The sequence below is a fragment of the Euprymna scolopes genome, chromosome 9 (genome assembly GCF_053919585.1).
Source record: "Euprymna scolopes isolate OS-2025 chromosome 9, ASM5391958v1, whole genome shotgun sequence".
Classification (NCBI taxonomy): domain Eukaryota; kingdom Metazoa; phylum Mollusca; class Cephalopoda; order Sepiida; family Sepiolidae; genus Euprymna; species Euprymna scolopes.
Window position 1 is genome coordinate 153,209,867 of NC_136490.1, and position 25,812 is coordinate 153,235,678.

General features: G+C 36.9%; 2 protein-coding genes across 2 annotated transcripts in view; one reads left to right on the forward strand and one right to left on the reverse strand.

Moving 5' to 3' along the window:
* LOC145284938 (cilia- and flagella-associated protein 20) overlaps positions 1 to 18,341 on the reverse strand; it is a 36,155-nt gene extending 17,814 nt beyond the window's left edge. Inside the window, exons 1-3 of the mRNA XM_080134035.1 lie at positions 18,141 to 18,341; positions 17,687 to 17,766; positions 1,136 to 1,247 (exon numbers count right to left, since the gene is read on the reverse strand). Of these exons, the coding sequence (XP_079990161.1) occupies positions 1,136 to 1,247; positions 17,687 to 17,766; positions 18,141 to 18,224 (276 nt within the window). The 5' untranslated portion in view covers positions 18,225 to 18,341. The remainder of the gene's footprint in view (positions 1 to 1,135; positions 1,248 to 17,686; positions 17,767 to 18,140) is intronic.
* A 5,457-nt stretch (positions 18,342 to 23,798) lies between these two features.
* On the forward strand, positions 23,799 to 24,392 carry LOC145284683 (uncharacterized). The gene has a single exon (XM_080133579.1). The coding sequence runs from the start codon at positions 23,799 to 23,801 to the stop codon at positions 24,390 to 24,392; it is 594 nt and encodes a 197-aa protein (XP_079989705.1).
* The last annotated feature ends 1,420 nt before the right edge of the window (positions 24,393 to 25,812 follow it).

Here is a 25,812-nt window from a genome sequence, read left to right on the forward strand (position 1 = left end):
GCAGCATTGAATGTGACCATCCATTTTTGTTCCCATTCCATTACAGATTGGAGGTCATCCTCTATTGTTTCTGCCATTTCCTTAGATATGTGTTCATTTGTTTTCCCCTCATGACTGTTATAGAGTTTTATGTTATCAGCAAATATACCCATCTCAGAAACAATTTTATCCAGGAGATCATTTATGAATATTAGGAATAATAAAGGTCCAAGGATAGACCTCTGAAGTACACCCACATTTATATATTGTTTAGATGTACAACCATCGAGGACAACCTGGATTCTTCTCTTATTTAAGAAGGATTTAATTATGTTAAGTATTCTTCCAGTGATACCATATGATCTGATTGTCCTGAGAAGACCATCATGCTATATACTCTGTCAAAAACCTTAGATATATCTAGGGCTACCGCTCTACTCTCACCTGCTTTGTTCAGTGTGTGGTATATATGTTCAGAGATTACAGTTAGGATATCTGCTATAGAACGGGCTTGTCTAAGTCCATATTGTTGGTCAGTCAGAAGTTTAGTAGCTGTAAGGTGATGGGCTAGAGCTTGGTTAATTATGGACTCAAATATTTGGGCGAAAAGTTAGAGAAGGCTAATTTAATAAGTCAGTTCTTCCACCAGAATTCTTGTAAACTGGTACCACAAAAGTAGTTTTCCAGCAGTCAGGAAAGCAAGATTCGTTAAGGCATTTGTTGTATAGACTGGAGTAACCTAAGTGGAGCATTTTTTAATAGCACAGCTGAGATGAGATCGGGTCCACAAGTTTTTGAGGTCTCTAGGATTTTTATGATAAACTTCTCTCTGCCTCTTTCTCTTTTGCAACTGATTCAATATAAAAGAAAAAGAAAGCTAACTGCTTCATAACCTATTTACAGTGTTTTTTTTTTAAATAACTATCAATAAAAATATTTAGTATCTTTTCAACACTTCATCTTTTCTGTGCTTGATCAGTGAAAGAGAAATCTTTTTAGACTAGGGCAATTTTTGTTTTTGTCCCAATCCAGGCGGATCTTTTTGGGGAACTGGATTTGCCCCACATTAAAAATAGATTCTGCATCTTTTTCTGCCCAAAATTTGACGGACAAAAATTTAAAACAACAATCAAGTTTTGTTTAAGTAAAAACTTACCTGAACTTCAAACGTAAAGTATTTTTTCAAATTCTTTATGATCATCACCAAAAATGGCAATTTGATTCCCAGAGTTTTTTTGGGATCAGCTGGACACGTAATGTAAGTTGTGCTGCAATCAAGACAAAAGAAAGTGAAAATGATACGGTTAAAACAGAAGATCTTAATAATTTTTTTTTGTTTGTTTATTACCCTAGGAGGATTTGAGAGAGAATTAAAAGTTTGTGTTATATTTGTGGAAAATAAAGATTTTAAAAGGTGTAGCCAAGCAATAGAATTGTTATTTTTGATAATGCTTGCTTATAAATGTTCCCCATCTTGGATTGAGCAGAGTGAGGAGCAAAATAAACTGCCTCTACCGTATAAAGTAAGGCTCTTTGTGTAAACAAATTGAGCTTAAGCATTTGGACAATGTTTAATCATTGTAATTTCGCATACCCATCTCGGCAGCAGCCAAATAGTGTAACAGAGGCGCTGTCACCTAGGCAGTCAAGTTTCAATATTGGTTTGAGGTAGTTGCTAATCTAGTCGCACTAAAAATCTGTGATACAGTGAAACAGTCTGTGGATCACACACACACACACACACACATATATATATATATGACTAGCTGTATCCGGCCACCTGTTGCTGTGACTGTTTAAATGGAACACAAAAAAAAAAAAAAGACAAAATGTATTTTTCTTATGTTTATGTCCTCAATATTTGTGGATACACAATATTTTCAGGTTTCCTTTTTTAGAAATTTTAGCTATTTCCTTTGTGGTTACGTCAAATGTCCTGTGACAAAACAAACGTAGCCGAAATCATTATTTCGTTATCAGCCAACCTGTACAACGAATATCATTACCTTTAGATGAATAAATGAAAAATCCTTTATGATGGGTGTGCATGTTCTTGTTGAGTGTGTCCTGTGTAGAGGATCAATTTATTAGAATGTTCGATTAGAATCTGAGGAATTTACAAATATTGACATTTGTTTTTTTTAATATGGTAAATTAGTATCCAAGCAATAATAATCCGTTAAAAAAAATTGAAAAAAGACTAAAAGAAAAAAAAATACAAGGGTGTGCATTGTACAGGTCTACCCTAGTGTGTGTTAACAGCCTTAAAAATATTAGGAAATAATTAAGTGATATTTAAATGGTGAAGCATTTACAAGTAAAATCTTAAAAAAAAAAAAAATGGAAATTGTGGACTAATAAATTTTACCTTCCCATGTTTGAAGTATTTCTGCGTGTTTTTAAAATGTTTGAAACTTATGACCCCCCCCCCATTTCATCTTTCTCCCCACCGCTGCCACCAAACTTGAAAAAAATGCTTACGATTACATGTCTCGCTGGCTGCTACATAGTCAATAAGTGGGTGCTCATTTTACATTAGGTTTATATAGGAAAGTGATCTCTTACTCTAAAATATTACATTTTTATTATTTTTTAAAAATTTGACACAAAAAAAAAAAAAAAAAAAAAAAAAAAAAAAAAAAATGAAATAAAACATTTGTTCCATTTCATTTACAGAGCACATATTTTGAACTTTAACGTCTACGCCTTTTTTTTTTAAACTAAAGAAAAAGAAAAATTGGGAGTTGGCAGCATCCTGGGGGAGGGGAAGAGCTCTATTAAAAAAATAAATAAATAAAATAAAATAAGACATGATTCACTCACTGTAAGAAAAAAATGTAAGGAAAAATTCAAGATGGCGCCCGACTCTCTCTTTAACACGGTAAGATATCCCCAACACGGCACAAGAAGCAACAGCCACACGATTCCCCAGCCAACTCAATCGTCACTCCCCCACGTCTTTCCCCTCACCCGCTTTTATCGTCGTTCTAGGCCGGCTAAATTTGCATATTCCGAGAATTCGTGTGACTTTGCGAGACATCATACTTTACAAAAGACGGCGGTCGCCATCTTGGTCCTCTTTTCTATTTTTGGTCGGTAACGCTGAGCTGGTCTCGAGGTAAGTCTTTTTCCCCCTCATCCGTCTCTCCCACGTACCCACACAACACGCAAACACGCGGGCGCTTATCTCCTGGATGCACGTTACACTCCCCCCTGATCTGATGATCACATAGAGAGCACTGGGGGGGTGGCCTTTTAGTGCGTGTGCTTCTGCGAAGAGGTACATTCACTGTTTCAGATTCGGGCTCTGGATCTGGTTCCGCCTCATCAGATGAAGTATCGCTATCAGTCTCTGGAAGGGGCTCACTGAATCCGTGCATCGGCAGCTCATCGCTAGACGCTTCACTGCTTTCTTCTGTAGTTGTATGACGCACCTCGGTAGCTGGGCGAAGATCTCGCACATGTCGTGGGGTTCCATCGACCAAAACAGACTGCTGGCTAATCACTCCAGATATGTGTCCTCGCTTAAACTTGTCGGTGCACCGATTTCCTGGAGGCCGCACCCACACTGGATCTCCCACTTCATATCTGTTATATGTTCCCTTGTCGGTTGGCTGCGTAGTGTTGATTCCCTTCACTCCGACTCGGTACGTGTAAATAGCATTCGCAGGTGCGGTTGAAGGGGGCGTCCCGTCCTTTGGCGTAATGTTGTACCAATATGTTGCTTCCGCAATAGTACATCGCTTCCTGGCAGCAATTCTCTTGATGCTGCGATGGCTTCTTTCAGCAATGCCATTTCCTGATGGCACATGCGCACATCGCAACCGTAGACGGACGCCCCACTCATCTAACAACTGCCGGACTTGCTGGCTACAAAACGCTGCATCATTGTCAGTCAGGAGCTCTTCCGGCGCACCTCGCTCAAAAAAAATGGATGATAGGTGGCGAACAACATTTGCTGAATCCTGTCTGGTCATCTGCCGCCACACCGCAAATCTCGTAGGCCCGCAATCAATGAGAGTTAGAAAGGGCTTGCCACTGTAATGGGTAATATCCATGGTCAGCCGCTGCCACACACTCTCAACTTCCAAGCGACCCTTCTGCCATCGCTCTGGTGCAGGATCAATAGACTGGCAAGCCTCACAATTTCTGACGATCTGTCTGACATCCATCTTGGTCACTGCTGGGTATGCACGCCTCACAAAATAAAGGGTCCTCTTGATACCCGGATGTCCGCTCTGTGCATGAATTTTTTGTATTTGACATGGGTCGATTGCAACTGCACAAGATCGAGCAGCAATCTCCATTCCCATCTTCGCGGCTTCATACCATTTGTGAGGTACACGGGTCAGTTGGTCAGCACGATTACAATGTGATGGCACCAGAGTGACGCTCAGTGATAGCCCATACTCAGATACCAGGTTTTTTAGCGTGTCTAGCCTTCTCCGTATTAACATTTCGCTTGCTGCCTTGGTACGGATTCGTGTCCGTCCTGAAAGTGTGTCAGACACCCAGTGGTAGACACAGAGAGAATCTGTGTACAAGGTCAACTTCTTAGACTGCCACTGCAGGGCCAGATTTACCCCCTTTACAACAGCGTCCAGCTCTGCCAGGTTGATATGCTGAGAATCTGTTACGGGCCGCAGCCAACACGCATCCTCGAACACGTTTCCTCCTTGCTCCAACGATACTCCCAACGCCAAAGAACTGGCATCAACCCACACACCTACGTTGTCTCCGTTAACACACCACCGCCCACAGGCAGGGTCCTTCTTGTTCACTCTCTCCAGTGTCTCTTTAATCATCAGAGTTAGTAGGACATCATCGGATATGTCATCCCAACCCGTGGTTGTTAAATTTGCTCTGCGTTTAATCACACCAACAGCTGCGCGGAGCCAGCCACAGACCGGTAAGTGACCAACAAGTTTTCCACACCAAGAAAAAACGGTCCGCCTTGTAACGAGGTTGGGGATGCTTGGAATTTCACTGCCACGCCTCCATTGTAGGGTGCCATCCTCTTCATAAACATCCAATCCCAATACACGTGCTCCTTCCCTTAAACGTTCGGGATTCTTGCATTCCAGACCAAACTGAGCCAACTTTTCTTTGACACACGACGCAGACTGTACATCTTCATTGACGTATACGTCATCAATGTAAGCTGACGTTGAGTCCCTCATGGGCTTTCTTGGGACAATACTGTGTTGACAATAGTCTTCATGATCTGTGGTGCCACATTTAGGCCGAAGCCAAGGCGTGTAAAGCAGTACCTCTGCCCCTGGAACCAAACTGTCTGGAACGGCCACAACGTCTCATCAACTCGCACCTGTAAATAGGCTTTTCGTAAATCCAATATTGAGACATTAGTGCCTTTCTGACGCCATTCCCTCAACTTACTGGCGCATACGTCAGCATCGGCAGTGTAGGCTTCAATATGCTTGTTAAGCTCCCTATAGTCCAGCACGGGCCGTACTTTCGACTTGTTATGCTGGACTACTGCCATCAAGGGTATTAGACCCTTCGGAGGCCCAAGCTTGTCCTCAGGGTAGGGGATTAACCAGCCATCTTGGATCCACGCCTTTAGTTCCTTTTCGTATTCTGCTCGGGCCTCACTGGGTATAGGGTACTCTGCAACCCCATTCTTGAGTTTAGTCGGTGCCATTCCCTCGGTCCACTTCCAAGATGCAATCCAGGCCCTCTTGCACGAGTCGTAGTCCACTGTAAAATCCGGCCGATCGATATGGAGCGCTGCACACACTGGGGCCTCTAAGAATCACACCTTTCCATCCCGATGAATTGCGACTCCCCCCAGCGCCTTGATGGCATCGTATCCGAGCAACAGGTCAAACCCCAGGAGATTTCCTTGGGTCACGAGCACATTGATCTTAGTGGCTGCACCGGTGTCCGTGTAGATCTTGACAGTTCCAGCTCCACAGCATGTCTGGGTCTCGCCTCCTATCGTGGTGACTTTGATCTTCCTCTTAGTCCAACTTGGACACAGCCTGGTGCTCACTATAGTATGCGAACAGCCTGAGTCGAGAAGTGCTGAGCAGGGTATCCTGTTTACGTAGACGGTTATTACTGGTTGCGCCTTGTTCAAATTTTGCTCGGGGAGCAGGGCGGCGCTGACGTTCTCTCCCCTGATACGTTTCCCGCACAGTTTTGGGCTAGATGCCCCAAACCGCCACACTTAAAACAGCGCACACGCCCCCTGTTGGTGCAATTCCTTGCAAAATGTCCGCGTCGGCCGCAGCGAAAACATTTCCCATTGCTTGCAGGGTTCTGATTCGGAATCTCCCGAGCGCCAATCTGGCCTGTCTGTGTCGCCATCACAACTGGTTCCCCCAGGTCCTCTTCATCTTTGATGATGGCTCGAGCACGTTCCATCAAGTGTTCCATGGTCGTTGTTGAAACGCTGGTTGAGGCTCTCAGTAGCTGCTTCACCCGAGTGGGAAGGCCCGCCACAAACGCGTACGCGAGCGTCCGCTCCGACACCCCTCCACCGAACAGAACTGCGAGTTTCTTTAACTCAGCGAAGAAAACGTCCACGCTTTCCTCCGGTAGAAGTTTTCGGGAAGCAAATTTTTCATAGGCCGTACAAGGATCCATGGCAAATGCCTTGTACAGCGCAGCTTTAATTGCGGTGACATCTCCCTTTTCGGCAGCACTGAGTTGCTGATATACACTCAAGGCACCCCCAGCCAATCTTAGGGGAATTACAGTGTGTACCCTTTTCACCTCACAAAGGTCGCACGTCAGCTCGACCCTTTCAACCCAGTCGACGATGGACGTGGACCCGTCAAACTCGGGTATGAGCTTTAAGTCAAATTTCGACTCGGTCATAGTCCTAGAGGCCAAATGGCCAAAATAGCTTGTAAGAAAAAAATGTAAGGAAAAATTCAAGATGGCGCCCGACTCTCTCTTTAACACGGTAAGATATCCTCAACACGGCACAAGAAGCAACAGCCACACGATTCCCCAGCCAACTCAATCGTCACTCCCCCACGTCTTTCCCCTCACCCGCTTTTATCGTCGTTCTAGGCCGGCTAAATTTGCATATTCCGAGAATTCGTGTGACTTTGCGAGACATCATACTTTACAAAAGACGGCGGTCGCCATCTTGGTCCTCTTTTCTATTTTTGGTCGGTAACGCTGAGCTGGTCTCGAGGTAAGTCTTTTTCCCCCTCATCCGTCTCTCCCACGTACCCACACAACACGCAAACACGCGGGCGCTTATCTCCTGGATGCACGTTACACTCACTCAAGATACCGACTCACATACGCCATGCTCAAGGAACCTAAAGTCACACCTAATACACTTTTGTACACACAAGTTAGCAACTTGTATCCTCATTTTGTTAAATTTTTTTTCTATTACATCTAATTTTAACCTTAAACTGATGCTTCAAGAATAAAATCAGATCTTGAGGAGAAAAAAATTTAACCTGATGCAATCATTTCAGACATTTTGTTGATACCACTATTCTAGCTACAGTCAAAATTGTGAGAAACACTATTCATTTCTCCCTAGTTAAGGTTGACGTATGCAACAAGAAGTACCAATTGCTCGATCACACCATCATCACATTAATATACCTCCATAATAGCCAAACTTTGCTGTAGAAAGAAGACATGCTCAGCTGTTTCTTTCATAGCACTATCACAATGCAGACAATCAGGTATTTCCGTTATGTTTGAACTGAAATACATGGTATTGAAGGGTGCCATATTCCAGACCAATCACAAGGTCAAAGTACGGCGTGTTGTTGACATCTCTCAAGCTTGGTGGCCAACTCTATTTAGAGCAAATTCTTTCCATTGACTATCCCAGCAACTTTCAAAGGAAATCCAAAGTGGATCCCTTCACTAAAATTCCTATATAGTACCTTTTTCGGTTGTGAAAGGTCATTGAACCGAGACAGCTTTCTGAGAGAGGCTTGGAACTGAAAGTCACCACATTGTTTAAGACAACACTTTTGACTATAGCACTCCACACAGATTCCTGTTATAGACTGACTTACAGCATATTAATGACTTGCCAAATAAGGTACTTGAAGCCTACTTAACATGGACGTTGAATACAGACTTGTCTGAACAAAACCTTCCTCTCATCCAACAAAGCAAAAGAAGAAATCAGACTTTAAAAAAAAACAAAAAAAAAACAGAAAAATTTGTATGCTGTACAAAATGAGGATGTCATATTCCATAAATCATATAAATTGATCAAGCAGTTTTGTTTTTAACTAAGAAAATAAAAATTTGCGATTTTTAGCAACTAAAATTTTTTATTTTGTATAAAAACAAACCGAGCATGCAGGGTCACCTTCCACAAGTGAAAAATTTACTTTCACCATGACGAATGTTTGTACAAAATTTCAAGAAAAAATTCAAGGCATAGTCATTTAGAAAAGTACAAACAAATGAACGATTCGGGGGTAATTTTATCCCTATAATGCCCCTAGGGTGGCAACCAGAGTTATCCCGGAAAATCCGTTCTAGCAAAAATTTACTTTCACCATGACTAATGTTTCTGCAAAATTTAAAAAAAAAAAAAAATCCAAGGCATAGTTATTAAGAAAAGTATGCACCAGAGTAAATTACTAGGTCCAATCCTTTCTTTATCAGGAGACTAACAAAATCTTGGTAGTCAAATTGAATTGTAGCCCTTGAATTTTAAAACAAAATGGCAGCTTCCAAACAAGTTTACCTAAAACATATTGTTAAATATGTGCATCGAGAAATCATTTTGACAAATGCATACATCTGGTCAAATACAAGAAACAGCAGAATAATTATAAAATGTACCAAAAGGTCATTTAAATAAAAATTATGAACCTAACATAGGCACCTGCTGTAAAGAAACAACAAACTTGATCAATTGCCAAAAAGATAAGTACTTTTGAAAGATCATTTTTGGCAAAAAGTTACATAGGTGTAATCAAAGTCAGATCAGTTCAATGAAATAGGAGTGGCCGAATTTAACGACCTTGGGGTGTGGCTAATTCCATCCCAAGGGAACATTTCAGGTGTCACAAATGGTTATATAACAATTGAAAAGGATATCAATGTTGGTTGATGATTTAGGCCAGAGAAGAATCAACTGATCGAATTCCTGTGTATGCATTTCCTTCCTAACACCAACCATCTACAACTGCCACCAACAATAAAAATGTTATATTTTCATAAAATCAGCATGTTAGCATTGATCTTTTAAATGCAGCATAAATACAACAATAGTTAGTATTTTATTTTTTAGTGTTTGAATGCCCGTATTAACTCAGTAAAATCTGTTAGTGAGTTACAACACTAGCCAAAAGCTGACCCCACAAAATGAAAATCGTATTTCTAAACAGAAAACAAAAATAGCCTCAAAGCCATCATTGTTGCAAAACAGTTAAACAAAATATAAACTCTTGAAAGAGGGAATTTTTCCTGAAATATTACAACATAAAATCTGTTGATGTCATAAAATATGAATGGTAGTCTTATGACGTCATCCAATTCAAGTAAATATATAATTTACTTTCTCCATAATAAACATTCATTTCCTTTATTTTTTATTCACAATCTCTTAAATATTCATTCACCCCTTCTCATTACTTATCCTATCATTTGCCATTTATTTGTCATCCAGTGAGCACGGTGACAAACACAATCTAGAGTTTTAGTAGGATCCTAAATTTGTTTAGTTTTAAACCTGGAAGAAAAGGAAAAAAATCTTTAGTAAACATGTCACTCTAAAAAGAAATTGATTTCATTTCTTAAGATTTCTTGGCTAAGACCATGTATGGAGTATCTTTGTCCCATTTAAGGGTTCTTAATAAGGTGCAAAAACGTATCATTTAATTGGCCTTCAACCCCTCTCTCACAGACGTGATATTGCTAGTCTTATCTATAAATACTAATATAACGTGTTCTTCGGAATTGTCTGATATATTTCCTGCTTCCTTTGTTCTAGCTCATTTGACTCATTGGTCTAGTGGTCTCCATCGATTTGTTGTTTTGATACCCAATTGTAATACAGTTTCCTATTCCAGTAGATTCTAAGCAAGAACTGAAAACTTGTGGAACTCTCTTCCTATTCACTCTTTTCTTCCTACCTTCAACTTTGGTCTTTTCACAACTAAGTTTCAATAATCATGTTCTTGTTAGCTCCTCACATCAAGTGGATTTACGTTTTGTCTGGAGTAGTTTCCATAATAAAATAAAAAATTGATGTCCCTTTCCTCATAAAATCTAAATCATATATATATATATATATATATATATATATATAACTAATTAATTTACTCACATAAAATTAATATACGAAAGTATAGATTTATGCGTAAACTTTAAGTATTTACTTCAAAAGTGCTCAATACGTAGTTAGAGCTAGTTAGTAAACGATAAACAACCACAGAATTTGTGCATAAGCCTGAAGAGTCCTAGAGTGGATGAAACGCGGAATATTCAGTGTAGCTTAATCGCCATATATATTATATATGTGTGTGTGTGTGTGTGTATGAGGAAAGATTAAAGCTAAAGAACTATATTTGTTATATTTTGAGATTACATAAGACAATCACCAATCTCTGAAAAATATGAATTCCAAAGATATATTAAAAACTGCAGCTGCAGATAAGATTAATCCAAGCAGTTAACACATTGTCAAACAGAATTTATATATTTTAATTCAATAAAAAACAAAATTTATGACATTTTTCATTTATTTGTAATCAAGTTTCAAAAATCAACAGTAAACAATGTTTCAGAAAATATTAAGTGAAAATCACATTTCAGGATGGGATCCATCTAAATATGATTAACTTCAAAGTAGTTTGTAATCTATATTTTCTCTAATAAATGAAGCATCTATGCATATAAATTCGTATTCCTGTCTGTTAGTTTGTTTGTTTACAATTTGATTAATATATACAAAAGATCCCTTACTTTATTATTTCATTTATTTCTATATATAGTATGATTCTTGCAAAATATAAAATTAAAAGATCACCTCATTTGCATATAACAGTAAGGAAAATCGATTTTACTAAATAGCTGTATGTTAATTAATGTTTCTAGCAAGAGAATTGTTTTAAGTGTTCTATTTAAGATTGTTATGTAATCAGCTTTAAATAACAATTATATTGATAATATATTTAATTTATTTGGAATTATTATTTCCCACATCGATTTTTTTTAGAAACAAAGTTATTTCTCCTGTAAACTTTTACACACAAAAAAAAACTCTTCACCGAATAATTTACTAAGTTTCTAGCATGAAAAGAATAATTCCATGTAGAAAGAAAAATGTTTTGCTTTTTTTTTCTTTTAAATATTCAATAAAAAAAAAAATAAAAAAATTATAAAAAGACACAAATTATTTATTTATTTTTTTTTTTTGGGGGGGGGGAGGGGTCCAACGCATGGGCAACAAAAAGTGCACAATATCTGGAGAATAGCTTCTCTTTGTATCCCTTTTGCCAAAATATCTTGTGGAGAATGTATCACGTACTACTTTTTTTTTCTTTTTTTGAGCAATTACATTTACATGTTTTTATACGTTCATTTTTGAAATTGTTGTGGGGGTATCGATGTTGCCCACAATGAAAATAATTAATATCCTTATTCCTTAGTATAGTAGGTGTGTTCAAAATGGAACATCATGTCGACCCAGGCAACGCTGGGTACCCATGCTAGTAATATTATAAGAAACCCAATAATCTGAATAGTATTTATAAATCAAACACCTGTGTATGTAGAAAGACCAAAAAGTACTGTTTCAGAATTTTGATTATTTATATTTTCAAAGAACTGTTATTCATTACGATCAAACTTGATTATATATAAGAATTTAAAACTAAATTAAAATTCACAATTAAATTTATTATTCGATAGAATACTCCGAAAACATTAATATATTAATATTTATATTAAATTGAAGTTTACCCCTGATTATATCGGGTAAATATTTCTTTTCCGCTCTATTGATAGTTTACTATCAATTTTGTGACAGATCAGTTGACGGTGGCAGCAACCCTTTCACTGCTCACAACGAACCTTGCTCAGTTGAGCATGCTTTTCGTATGGATGTGGTCGATATTGGCCCAGTGCCCATATACTAACCTCCACACAAAACAGTACCATCTGGGTGATCCAGTATGGGTCAAGTTGCCTCGTTATCAATACATGTCAAAGTTCCAAGAAGGAATGATAACAGAGGTGATCAGTCACAAGCTGTTATTGTCAACAGCATCCCATACAATGTGAGAGACCCCGGACTAATGCCATCCTGTCTGATGGAGCAGATGATGAAACTTTAGATGACATTGGATTTATCACACCGCCTGGCCAACAGAGGAGACGCAATGGAGAAACTTCAGAACAATCTGTGCAGTAAAGCATACATTGATGATTACCAGCATGACCTTGCAGGTGCTGTGGTTGAGAGGAGAGTACACAATATATGACGAGGTGAACATCATGTTGGCCAACACAGTTGCATGCGCAACATTTTTTTTTTTTTTTTATTAAAGATACAATTTAACACATCTACTGGATCATTTTGTGTAATTTTTGGAATTTGCCCTAATTTCACCATAACACATAAGTGCATAATAATGTTTGCACCTAAAATGCGTGGTTTAAAATATCACTATTCTACACAAGTGTCTAACATTATTTAGCATGTTCCATATTCAGCAAAGTAACTAGATCGCAGCATGAGTTTATTGCAAGAAAAAACAAAAGCATTCCGACATATTTCTTGAGACATTTCATTGTTGCATTATTTCCCATTTACTAGACAGTGATATATAATTTGGCATCTGACGAAAGATCTTCCAACAGATATTTTAACTGAAGAAATTTATCACATTCTTAGACGAAGAATAATAATTATTATTATTAGTAGTAGTAGTATTTAATTTAGTGTAAGAATGATACTTTTCTGTAAAAAAATGTTTAAGAATGTTTCACAAGAAAAAGTTAATAGTTACAAAAAATAAATATTACACATTTATTAAATAAAAGTAAGAATTGTTCACATCGTTCCACTTAGTTTCATATAAAATATTAATAAATAGAAAATAATACTACTTATATATTATAATACATTAGGTACCTCTAATGTGTGCTCCAGGTTTATCCCCTCTATATGTAATATGATGCAACTGTAATTAACTTTAATATCATCCTAACTTTTGTACCATTTAAAAGAACAAGCTCGAATAAATTGATAATATTTAAAAATGTTTTATAGTATACAAAAATAATGAAAATATGAGACTAGAATCGTGTTTACATTATCAACACTTTAAAACAACGTTCATTTGTAGTGATCATAGTAAAGTCGTAAACATACCTGTTTAAAAAATCTAGCAAAAATCAACTAATGGTCACATTTTCGTGAAATTGTCCATACTTCTTCATTTTTAAATTAACTTACATATTAAAAGTAGGTTTTGTTAAATACCCCCTTATATTTCATGTTGGGGAAACTAAACAAAATAAATTTATGCTCATAAAAATTGCAACATATTTTTAAAGCTGAAGAGTTTAAATAATTAAAATATATATATATATATATATAAACACATTATTTATTTCACTTACCTTAAAGTTGAAAAAAAAAAAAAGAAAAAAAAAAAAGAAAATAATGGTCATAAATTAATATTATGGTAAAAAAATTAAAACATTTTTTTTTTACAAAGTCACCATTTATCAAGACTCAGAGACCACTCGAGGATAAAGGTTAACAAGCGTATAGTAGCCAATGAGGCAATATCGTAGTAATCGTTAGTAGTGGAAATTTGGTAAATTGAATTACTTAAGAGGATGACTCATCATGAATTTGCTTACGTTGGACTTGAAGACAACTATATTGTATTTAGTTGGAAAGCAGGAAAATGGAACAGAGTTCCACAGGCATACAGTTCTCAGAAAGAATCTACGTTTAGGTTTAGGCACAGGTAAAGAATGGGAGAAATTATTGATAGTGTTTTAAGCTAGACGAGTGTTTTTCGTTAAAGTCAGGCCAGGGTAGATCATAGATTGGAGCTCAGACAAGCACTTGCCATGAAAATAACAATAAAGCAGAGATAGGCTTGCAACGTCTCTTCTGTGGAAAAGAGGTTGCAGGGAAGAGAAAAGGGCATCCCTCACTAAGCTACGAAGTGTATTTTGAACTCTGTCAAGGAAGGATAAGGTGCTTCTAGCAGCTCCTGCCCAGATCTGGCAACAGTCCTTCATCTTTGGACATACTTGGTTCCTATACAGGGAGAGAATTGAATCAGCAGTGAGATATCTACTGGAGCGGTAGATCGATTCCACTATTTTCCAGCAGCGTTGGCAACAGATTTGATGTACATATTCCATCTCAGATCAGGAGTAAAGGTCAGATTCAGAAGCTTGTCAAAATATGGAGCCTCCCCAAGATGAAAGCCATTCATTTCAATTGATGCCAGACAGGGATCAGAGAGTTGATAATGTAAAGGTAGAAGTTTGGTTTTAGATGCATTAAAATTAACCAGCCACCGCTTTCTCCATTGTACTATATGATCAGGATCAGAGGAGAGAGAATCAGAGAGAACTTGGATCATTTACAGCCTTTGAAGTGTTATCATAGATGGTAGTGTTGTCAGCATAAATGTCTATGAATGATCTTATTCAAGGTCAGCAATATTTTTGTGTGAGCAGTCACCTGAGATGTAGGAAATTTTCTGTTTCTACTTGTATCTTTGTAATCATGTCACTAATAAGGGTGCTAGAGGTAAGCGTTTTTCTGGGTTGACGTTATCTGCCTGATAGTCAGGGACCCGAACCTTGGAATAACCACTAAGGAGGCTATCCTATCAGCAGGTGCAAAGTACTGGGACTGCTGTATTGTTATTTGGTGAATGGATTCTGGACCATGAAGTAGTTTCTGGTAGGGCTTCTCGATGCCATACAAGTGGGTAATTGTTACGGCTTTTACCTTACACTTTGGACTTTACAGGTAAATTTCCAAAAAAGAACTCTTTTTGTTTTAAATTACAATATTTTATTTATTGATCTTTTATCTTCAATTTGTGATGTATAAAACTTTGGTACATAAATTAATTATTTAATTTTAATAGACATTTCAAAATGGGGAGGGTGAATTTTAAAAAAATAACGTTTGTTTAAAATATTATATTCGGTTTATTGGAAAGAGCATAAAAGTTCACATTGACCCTGCAAATATTGTAAAAATTGAATCAATAGAAAACTTGATAGATTTTTAAAGTTTAAAAATTGAAAAAAAATTTCACTCGTAAAATTCAATTGATTTCATACGTAAAAAAAATGGCTGGTTGAACGCGCACCGGCACTTCGTAAACACTTTTTTAAAAAATAAAAAATAATATTTCTATTATTTTTTAAACAAGTTTAATAGTTTATTTGGGAAGTATATTCCATGCAGAAAATAAACAACCCACTTTAAAAAGAGAAATTACGAGTTTTTTTTTATATTTTATTCGCAGTTTTCTGTTAGGAGTGTCAAAAATTCCCTCCAAAATTCTGATATCGACTCAGTCGACTCACACCTTTACAAATTAGTAATTACCTCACAGTCCTATAGCGCATTTTATCTTGAGAAATGCACACTTTAAATATATAAATATTAAATAAAGTTATCCGATATGACCCAAATGAGACATCCATTTTGGATAACTTGTTATTGTTTACATATTCAAAGTATGTATTTCTCACTACAAAATGTGTATTTCTCAATATATTTTAAGTCGAAAATATTCCTTATACAATTATACTTAAAAATAAAATAAAATTATGCCTTCACAGAATTCTTGTGCTCTCGCAATAAACTCACGACGTGATTTAGTGATTTTACCTGCATATTTTACATAATTATTAGCCATGGGTCTATATAGATTCAGTTCGTTTGTTATTTACTTGAAGAAAATCGAGATTAGCCGACATGATTTGAATATAATACCCAATTCGAGAATAATAGTTCAAATAATCCAAATTATAAATCTTCACTCAGAAAAACAAATCCGAAAAAAAAATAAAATAAAATTCTTGGTACTTGTACAGTTTAATCAAGGCATTAAAAAAAAAAAATGAAAATAAGTTTAAATTGTACGTATTCGTTATGGTATGAAGTTCTCTGAAAACAAAAAATACCCTTAATTTCATCAGTAGTTTTTTGAGTTTTTTTTTTTTTGTCAGCGAAAAAACAAAAAAAAAAAAAAAATTTTTGGTAATCGTGAAGAAAGAGAGAGCCTGTTTCCTCCGTTCGACTATAGGTGGCGTTACTGTCTGTCCACCCAGTTACGGAAGCACAAAATGTATATAATGCCACCCTTGAAATAAAAATAAATGTTTTTGTTATATTTTAATTTTAAACATGTTTCTTTTTTTTTTTTTTGTGCAAACAAATTTAAGTTTTATTTTTTTGCAAACATATTTAAGTTTTATTTTTCCAACCATTTACGTTTTGATGCTTGTTTATTTTTAAACATTTACATTTTTTTTTTTTTTGCAAGCATAAACTAAATGTTTTTGCTATATTTTTCTTTTAAACATATTTATGGGTACAACCGTTTTTCCGCGAGTATTTTTTACGCTCTTATGATAATAAAAAAAATCAACGTTTTTTCTTTTATCTTTTTTATGGACCCCCCCCTTTTTTCTTAATTTTTCTGCACTTATTTTACCTTTTCTGCAAGTATATATATATATATATATATATATATATATATATATATATTTGAAAAAGGATATTGTAAAACTTGAATCTTACTTGAAACTACTATTAAAAAATAGCGCGGTACCAATAAGTGCATAAGCAAACTTTTCAAAAAGAAAAATATTTCAAAAATATTTAGTTTATGCTTGCAAAAAAAAAAACCCCAAAAAACCGTAAATGTTTTACAATAAACAAGCAACAACACGTAAATGTTTGGAAAAATAAAACTTAAATATGCTTGCAAAAACAAACAAAAAAAACGTAAATATGTTTGAAAAAACAAAAAACAAAACTTAAATATGTTTGCACCCCCCCCCCAAAAAAAACCATGTTTAAAATTAAAATATAACAAAAACATTTATTTTTATTTCAAGGGTGGCATTATATACATTTTGTGCTTCCGTAACTGGGTGGACAGACAGTAACGCCACCTATAGTCAAACGGAGGAAACAGGCTCTCTCTTTCTTCACGATTACCAAATTTTTTTATGATACCGAGCAAAAGGTTCGATTTTTATGAAGAAAAGCTAGAATTAAAGATGGGGAGGGAGTAAATTGAGTTATCTCCCCGTGGCTTGTTCTATAAATCCAAACAAAAATTTTAAAACTTCAACGTGCTGTCATAAAAACGTGTTTTTCCGCTGTAAAAAAAAAAAAAAAAAAAAAAAAAATTAACTACTCGATCAATTAAGTTAAAAAAAATTTTTCGGAGATCTTCATTTCAAAACGAAGACGTACAATATAACGTTTTTTTTTTTTTTTTTCTCGATATTTTCATTTTTTTAAGGTCTTGATTAAACTGTACAATGCTAATTCCTTTAGTTGCATAAACGATTTTTCCGCCTTTTTTACTCGGTCAACAATAATAATAAACAGAAAAAGTATACACGTGTTTGTAGACATGTGTAATTGCAATACTGCAATTCAAGCTTTAAAATGACGAAACAAAGGAAATAAACACCAAAAAAAAAAAAAAAAAAAGTCCATTTTCACCTGACATTTGTACCAACAATTTCCAGCACAAGTGACTGGATATCATTGTCTGTTATTCGTTTGATGTGACCATTTCGAACCTAGAAAAAATATATATATATAGAAAGTCAGCAATTAAAGAAGATTTTATTTATTTTTTTTAAATAACAAACGAATGGCGTTCCTTTAGAATCGAAACAATATTGCGAAGAGATTAAAATGAAATATTAAAAATAAACAATCATATTCAAATGTTTTTTTAAAGATAAAAAATTAATAATAATAACATTATAGATCTTCTATATATTTAAAAAGATATTTTTTTATTTGAAACGGAAATTTTATTTTTATTTTTTTTTTAAATGGGTTTCTGTAGTTGAGTATAATCATCCAATAATATAACTTCTCGTACTCAACTACTGAAATCAAGTTAAGTACGAATTTATGAATTAAAAAAACAAATACTTTTACTTACTTTTTTGTCCCATATTTGAAGAGGCTTGCTTCCAACGCTATACAAAATGGACAGAAAACCACTTTGAAAAGTATTTTTAAACATTTTGATTAAATCCTCTCTTATTTCGACATGAGAAGATGGTTGCTGTCATTTAAGTTTGGCATTGACGCGTTGCTATGAAACACAAGCATCAGTTTCTTTTTCGGGGGACTTTTTTTAACTTAGTTTCCGTGACAGTAAATAGTACCAATATTATGTTAGTAATTTAAACATTTTCACTAATTATTATGAACACTGGCATTTTAAAAACACAATGAAAAATACGAAATACAAATTAATATTGTTTTTACTCATACCAATTCGAATAATTTTATCATATTGCTTTTTGTGCACCGAATAACACAGCGGCGTAGTAATACAGTTTCCTCGGTAACAGAAATAACAATATTCTTCCAAACAAATGAAAACGAAATAATAAAAAAAATAATAATAATAAATAAATCATTTAATTTGCGAAATTTGAACATTTTTTTTTACTAAAATGAATTTTTTAAATTGACAAAATATTTACTTGTTATTAAAATTCATTTTTATAAAAAGATTTTCAAAAATATTAATTAAATTTTTCTTACTCTTTTTTTTGCATAAAATAAATACATTTGCTAATAAATTTATATTCTTTATTACACTTAATAATATTAGAAGAATCCAAAGAAAAGCAGTAGTTGTTGTTGTTGTTCTTGTTATTGTTATTATTATTATTATTATTATTATTATTATTATTATTATTATTATTGTAGTAGTAGTAGTAGTAGTAGTAGTTTAAGACTTCAGATCTAAGTAAATCACTATTTTACAAAAGTTTATAAGGCAATTTTTGCGTGTGTTCTTCCACTTCGAGATCGACCTGCTTGTTTTCGGTCGTATGCAAACCGGAAATCAATGGAAGCCTATTCTTAGAAAAAAATACGAATCAACTCATTTAAACATTTTATTCGATTTTTTTATTTTTTTATTTTTCTTTTTGAGGAGGTGGGGAGTTACTCTACTTCCCCTCAGTTTCCATCAAATTATAAATACATTTTTTTTTAATAAAAAATTAAAATACTTGGCATATTTTAAGTAGGTTAGCCTCTGTATATTAAATATGATATTATAGCGATGTTAATGCGTGAAAAGTAAAAACAGATCAGCAAGAACATGGACCCTTCTGCTTTCACTCTTGATGATATAACCTTGTGTCTAATTGATTAAAATTGATGGAACTAGACTCCATCATAATTGCACCCATTGCGTGCCATAACAATTCCAGTGATAAAAAAGGTTCACTTTGATATCCCTAGAGCTGACATCATACAAAACACAATAAATTAATTTTGTCTAAAAGTAAAAAGTCAATTGTTTTAATTATTGGCATTTTGCTTGATATATTTCGATTCTGACGTGTGTAGAGGAGTCGAAGACGGAAAGAAAGGGAAGGTGAATGTGTTCGCTGAAACCGGATATTGTTCGTCTGTTTAGCTTGCGTTAGCCTATTGCATCCTTTGTTTAAGGGGAAAGAAGGCAAAGAGAAACAGCGGGAGAAAAATAAAGAAAAATGGAGACATTGATTTTGAAACCGCAACAGATTTTCCTGACTCCTGAAACTTACAGCTGTTAATTAATCGATCCAAATTTCTACTATTGTATTAGCTAAAGAATCTCCTTGTTTTTACAAGAACTCTAAAGATACTCACGAACATTCTATATTTTCCTATTGCTGTAAACCTTCCATTTTAAGCATATATAAATTATTTCTTTTGTGAATGTTATGCTGGGTTGTGCATGGATGTGTAAGAATAAACTGGAACACGTGTGTTTGGTTGGTAAGAAGGGAACTGAATAATGGCGCCCCGCTTTATTAATTAATTGCCATGCGCATGCATGAGTGCATACAAATGTTAGATGACGAAACCGGAATGGAAGAATCTATATAAAAGTTACTGAAATGAAAGAGCAGCGCTATTATTACATCTCCCTTTCTCTGAAAACAAAGATGACTTAGGTATGTAAACCAAAACAAAGAAAATGGAAAAGCTGGTTCAGGGTAGACTGCCTGAACAGCTACAGTGAAGCAGGGGATTATTCTGCCCCATGAGATGCTTGCTGGGAGGTTATGAGTGTTTGCTCATCGTAAATTCATTTTTGATGGTGGTCATACCACCCTACCACTACGAGTATGTTTTTGAGTGTCATTTGGTATGTTTGGGGATGCACACACAAGTGGATCCACAGACGTTGCACATTTTTGTGGAGCTGTGTTGGGGAGGTCTTGCAACATTTGTGGGGTAGGTGTCACTGGAATACTTATGTGTTGCCGGTTTCTTCGCAACACTTATATGCCCATTGATATTCTCCAGGATGGATTTAGACAAGACCGTTCCACAGCAGACATCCTAACTGTAATCTATGAACGTATATACCATTCACTGGACAAAGCGGGGGAGGGCAGAGCAGTAGCTCTAGATATATCTAAGGCTTTTGACAGGGTATGGCATGAGGGTCTCCTCAGGAAAATTAGATCATACACGGGTAGAATACTTAACATAATTAAATCCTTCTTAGATAAGAGAAAAATCCAGGTTGTCCTCGACGGTCGTACATCTAAACAATATGATATAAATGCGGGGGTGCCCCAGGGTTCTATCTTTGGACCTCTATTGTTCCTGATATTCATAAATGACCTCCCTGATAAAATTGCCTCTGAGATGGGTATATATGCTGATGACACCACACTCTATGGCAGGCACGACAGGAAGACGAATGAGCACATTTCTAAAGAAATGGCAGAAACACTAGAGGAAGACCTCCAATCTGTTGTGGAATGGGGACAAAAGTGGTTGGTCGCGTTCAATGCTGCCAAGACTAAACTAGTTTCATTCAATAATTACAAAAAACCCTCTCTACCACCTATAGCAATGGCCAATGACTCTTTATCTGAGAGTACATCTTTCAAACTCCTTGGCCTAACGTTCACAGGAAACATGAGTTGGAACAATTACATTGAAGGCATTGCCAGGACCGCTGCAAGAAAGGTGGGCTCTCTCTACCGTGCTAGACAACTACTAACACCCGAAAGTATCCTGTACCTCTATAAGGCCACCATTTGCCCATGTATTGAGTATTGCTGTCACATCTGAGCTGGTGCATCTGCTACTATTCTCTCGCTCCTTGACAAGCTCCAAAAGAGAGTCGCAAACCTGATAGGCCCTGAACTGGCATCTAAGCTTCAGCCTCTGTCCCATCGACGAAATGTTGCATCCCTCTGCCTGTTCTACAAGTATTTTAGTGGTGAATGCTCTGACGAACTGCAATCACTTGTGCCCCCACAACGTGAGCACCCTCGATAAACCCGACAGGCTGCTAAGTCCCACCCCCACACTGTAGAGATCCCTAGATGTAAAAGATCTTTTTACTCCAATAGTTTCTTCCTCAGAACCGCTAGACTCTGGAATTCCATTCCAGGTCCCTGCTTCCCCAACAGTACTGACGTGCAGAAGTTCAAGTGTAACGTGAACCGACATCTTGCTGCCCAAATCCCTACATAGTACACCAGTAGTTGTTGCCCCTGATAGTAGCCCCCTACACCAAAGTGGCAATTTGCCTTGTTTGGGGTGAAAATGTAATTAAAAAAAATTTTTTTAAAAAGATAGGAGCGGTGACCATCTATCTGGGATACTACAGTCGCTGGGTCCGAGCTTCCAGACACAGAATTCTGTACCCTTACCTGTTGACCATGGTATAGGGGTGGTAGATCTTCCTTAAGTGCATGTAGGTCAAAATGTCTTGTTTCGGTCTGCTGGCGTTGTTGGAATGCGCTGTATATCTGATCCTGATCATGGTTGTCATTTCTGATTTTGGTGATTGGATTCATCTCCCCATGAGTTGTTGTGCAGAGCTTGGTATGACACTTGAAATTGGGGTGCAGCACCAGTGCAGCAGTACGATCTCAGGAGTTGTTCCCGACTGTTTGGCTTTCTTGAGAATATTCTTCATAGTCCTTATTTGACGTTCTATAAAGCCATTTCCTTGTGGTCTCCGAGGTGACGTGGTCTTATGATGGAAGCCCCATTCTTTGGCAAATTTGCGGTAGAGATGACTTGAAAAGTGTGGTCCATTATCGCTGACTATCTTGGATAGTATGCCAAACTCTGAGAAGATTTGGCGTGTGATGTTCACTATGGCACTGCTTGGTGAATGATCAGGTAGGCGTCTGACTATAGGATACTTTGAGTAATAGTCAGCTATGATCAACCATTGACTTCCGTGGAGATCAAACAGGTCTGTGCCAACTACATCCCATGGCTTTGTTGGGATGTCATATTGCATTAGCGGCTCTTGCATTTGGGAGGGCTGATGCTGTTGACAGATACTGCATGACTTTGTGAACTGTTCAATGTCTTTGTTTATGTTTACCCAATGAACAGTGTCCTTGGCAAGCAGTTTTGTTTTCTCTTGTCCTAAATGAGCAGCATGTAGTTGTTCTAATATGTCTTTTTGAAGTGTCTGGGGATGACGATTTGTTGTCCTTTGAGGATAAGACCATCATCAATTGAGAGCTGATCTCTTAGAACACTCTAATGTCAGTGGGCAGCTGCTTTATTGTCTCCGGCCATCCTGTGATGATGGTCTCTCTAAGCTGGTTAAGCAGAGGATCCGCTGTCATACACTGTCTTAGCTGTTCGATGTAATTAGTGGAAAAACGAACTGTATCAACCCAGACATCAAGTTCGATAGGGTCCGCATTACAAGGTGGTGGTAGGCGCGATAATCCATCAGCCAAGATGTTGTCAGATCCCTTGTTATATGTGAGCCTGAAGTTGTATCCTTGGAGTTTTATTAGCATTCTTTGCAGACATGCCGGGGCTAAGGTGAGATCATAGTGAGGGGTTTGTGGTCAATGACAACTTGGAAATGGTGGCCATAGAGGTATGTGTGGAACCTCTGTCTGCCAAATACGATGGCCAGTAGCTCACGTTCGATACATGCGTATCTCTGTTCTGTCTGTGTGAGGCTCTTGCTAGCATATGTGAAAGGCGATAGATTGCCTTCCTCATCTGGTTGTAACAGAGCTGCACCGATTCCATGTAAACTCGCATCACAGTACATGTATACCGTTTTTTTAGGGTCAAAATAGTAGAGCACAGACGTTTCAGACACTTCACTTTTTATTTTTTTGAAAGCTTCCTGATGGTGTGTTTCCCACTGGAAAGCAGAGTCCTTGCGTAATAGGTCATGCAACATGTTATAATAAATTACTGTAACTCTTCAGGAAATGAATCATAGTTATTCCCCTTGGCCGGAACTAAGGATTCCGCCATATTGATTTTGCCAAACACGTGTATATTTTTAGCTGATAAAACCTTTACGAAAGGCATTCTTATTCATTCTTCTTTTATCATTTCAATTTTATCAGCTTAAAATAAAAAAAAAAAAATGGACAAATTACTGCGGCCAGACAGATTTAACACAGAACCAACTGCTCCGAATTCGGAAAAAATATACAAACATTGGAAGTTAACATTTGAATACTATCTACGCACGTTAAATAATGGCCAAATCGAAAACAATGCGCAAAATCTTTTCGCTTTGATCAATTCTGTCTCGGCGACAATTTTCGAAATTATAAGCGACGCCATGGATTACAACGGCGCCATAGAAACGCTAGACGCTATTTATATGAAACCAACAAACATTGTATTTAACAGACATCAACTCCTGACAAGTAAACAGAAACCGACACAAACCATCGACGAGTTCATGCAACAATTGGAAGTATTCGCTAAATCTTGCGAATTTCAAGCGGTAAGTGCCGAAGAAAACAAAAAACAATATATACGGGACGCATTCATTAGCGGCATCTCGTCTTCGTCTATCCGTCAGCACCTACTTGAAAAACCTTTCTCGACGCTACAAGAGACATTTACAGTGGCTAGGTCCCTAGAACAAGCGGAGGAGCATACGGCCAGCTTCGATTACCACCCGAGTGTAACAGCTACCGTAGTTCAACCAGAAGAAACTCCCTTAGCCGCTGTAAAAGGAAATACATTACAAAAAGGAATTTGTTTCTTCTGTGGGAACACACGGCATGCACGGGCGATGTGTCCTGCGCATAATGCCGAGTGTAGAAAATGTAAAAAAAATGGCCATTGGGCTAAGGTATGTAGATCATCCTCCTCTCCTGCTGCTGTGTTGTACAACCCGGACTCCCCCCCACCCAATATCTCCTGACTAGGAACGGGTGCCAAAGACATCACCTACACCAAATGCGAAATAAATGGACAGATAGTGAATGCTATGGTAGACTCCGGCAGCGTGGGGACGTTCATTAGCAAAAATACAGCAAGAAAGCTGAAACTTTTTGTTATCCCCAAACTGAAAACCGTAGCATTGGCGGACCCGAATCATCATGCTGAAATCATCGCCGAAACTGTTGTTGACATCTCTCTAAATGGTAAAAACCACCACGTCATGACGGTGGAAGTAATTAAGGACCTGTTCACGGATATGATTGTCGGAAAAGACCTTCTAAAACAATATAAAACTGTGACGTTGAAATTCGACGGTCCCAGGGAAGAACTTGTTATTGGAGCGATGGGTAAGAGTAACAGTTTTCCATGTATCAAAATTTCTCCTCCTCCCCTCTTCTCTCAGGACGACCCCTATTGCCACCAAATCTCGTCGTCACTCATTCACTGACAACATTTTTATTAAAGAAGGAAACTGCCAGAATGCTGAGGGAAGGCATAATAGAGCCCTCTATATCTCCTTAGCGAGCCCAAGTTTTAGTGACCTCTAACGAGAATCAAAAAAAAGAATGGTGGTCGACTACAGCGACACCATAAATAGATTTACAGAACTAGATGCCTATCCCATGCCTAACATTACTAAAATGATTGATGACATAGCTCGATACAACGTTTTTACAACACTTGACCTGAAGTCTGCTTACCATCAAATCCCAATTAGTCACGCCGATCGGAAATACACAGCATTCGAAGTAAATGGAAAACTTTACCAATTTACTCGTATCCCTTTTGGAGTCACTAACGGAGTGAGTGCCTTTCAAAGATGCATCGATGGCATTGTAGAAAGAGAAAAATTAACAGATACTTTTGTGTATGTAGACAATGTCATGATATGTGGAAAAGATTAACAAGAACATGATTACAACCTTCAAAGGTTTTATAATGTAGCAAAAAAATGCAACATCACACTCAACCAAAGTAAGAGCATCATTTCTACTACTTCTATCACACTTCTTGGGTACACAATCCAGAACAACCAAATTACTCCTGATTACCTGAGGCTAAAACCACTCCTTGAAATGCCACCGCCTCTAAATTTACAGTCGCAAAAACGAATAATTGGTATGTTCTCTTACTATAGTAAATTCATTCGAAATTTTTCGGATAAGATACTGCCGCTGAACCATAACAGGGAGTTTCCACTACCCCCGTCTATTCTAAATTCTTTTCAGACGCTGAAGACTGACTTAAGTAATGCCACCCTTATAACTGTTGACCCGGACAAAGAATTTGTAGTGGAAACTGATGCCAGTAAATACTGCATTGCTGCTATGCTGAACCAACAGGGTAGACCCGTTGCATTCTTTTCTCGGACACTAAGCCCGAACGAGATTAGACATCAT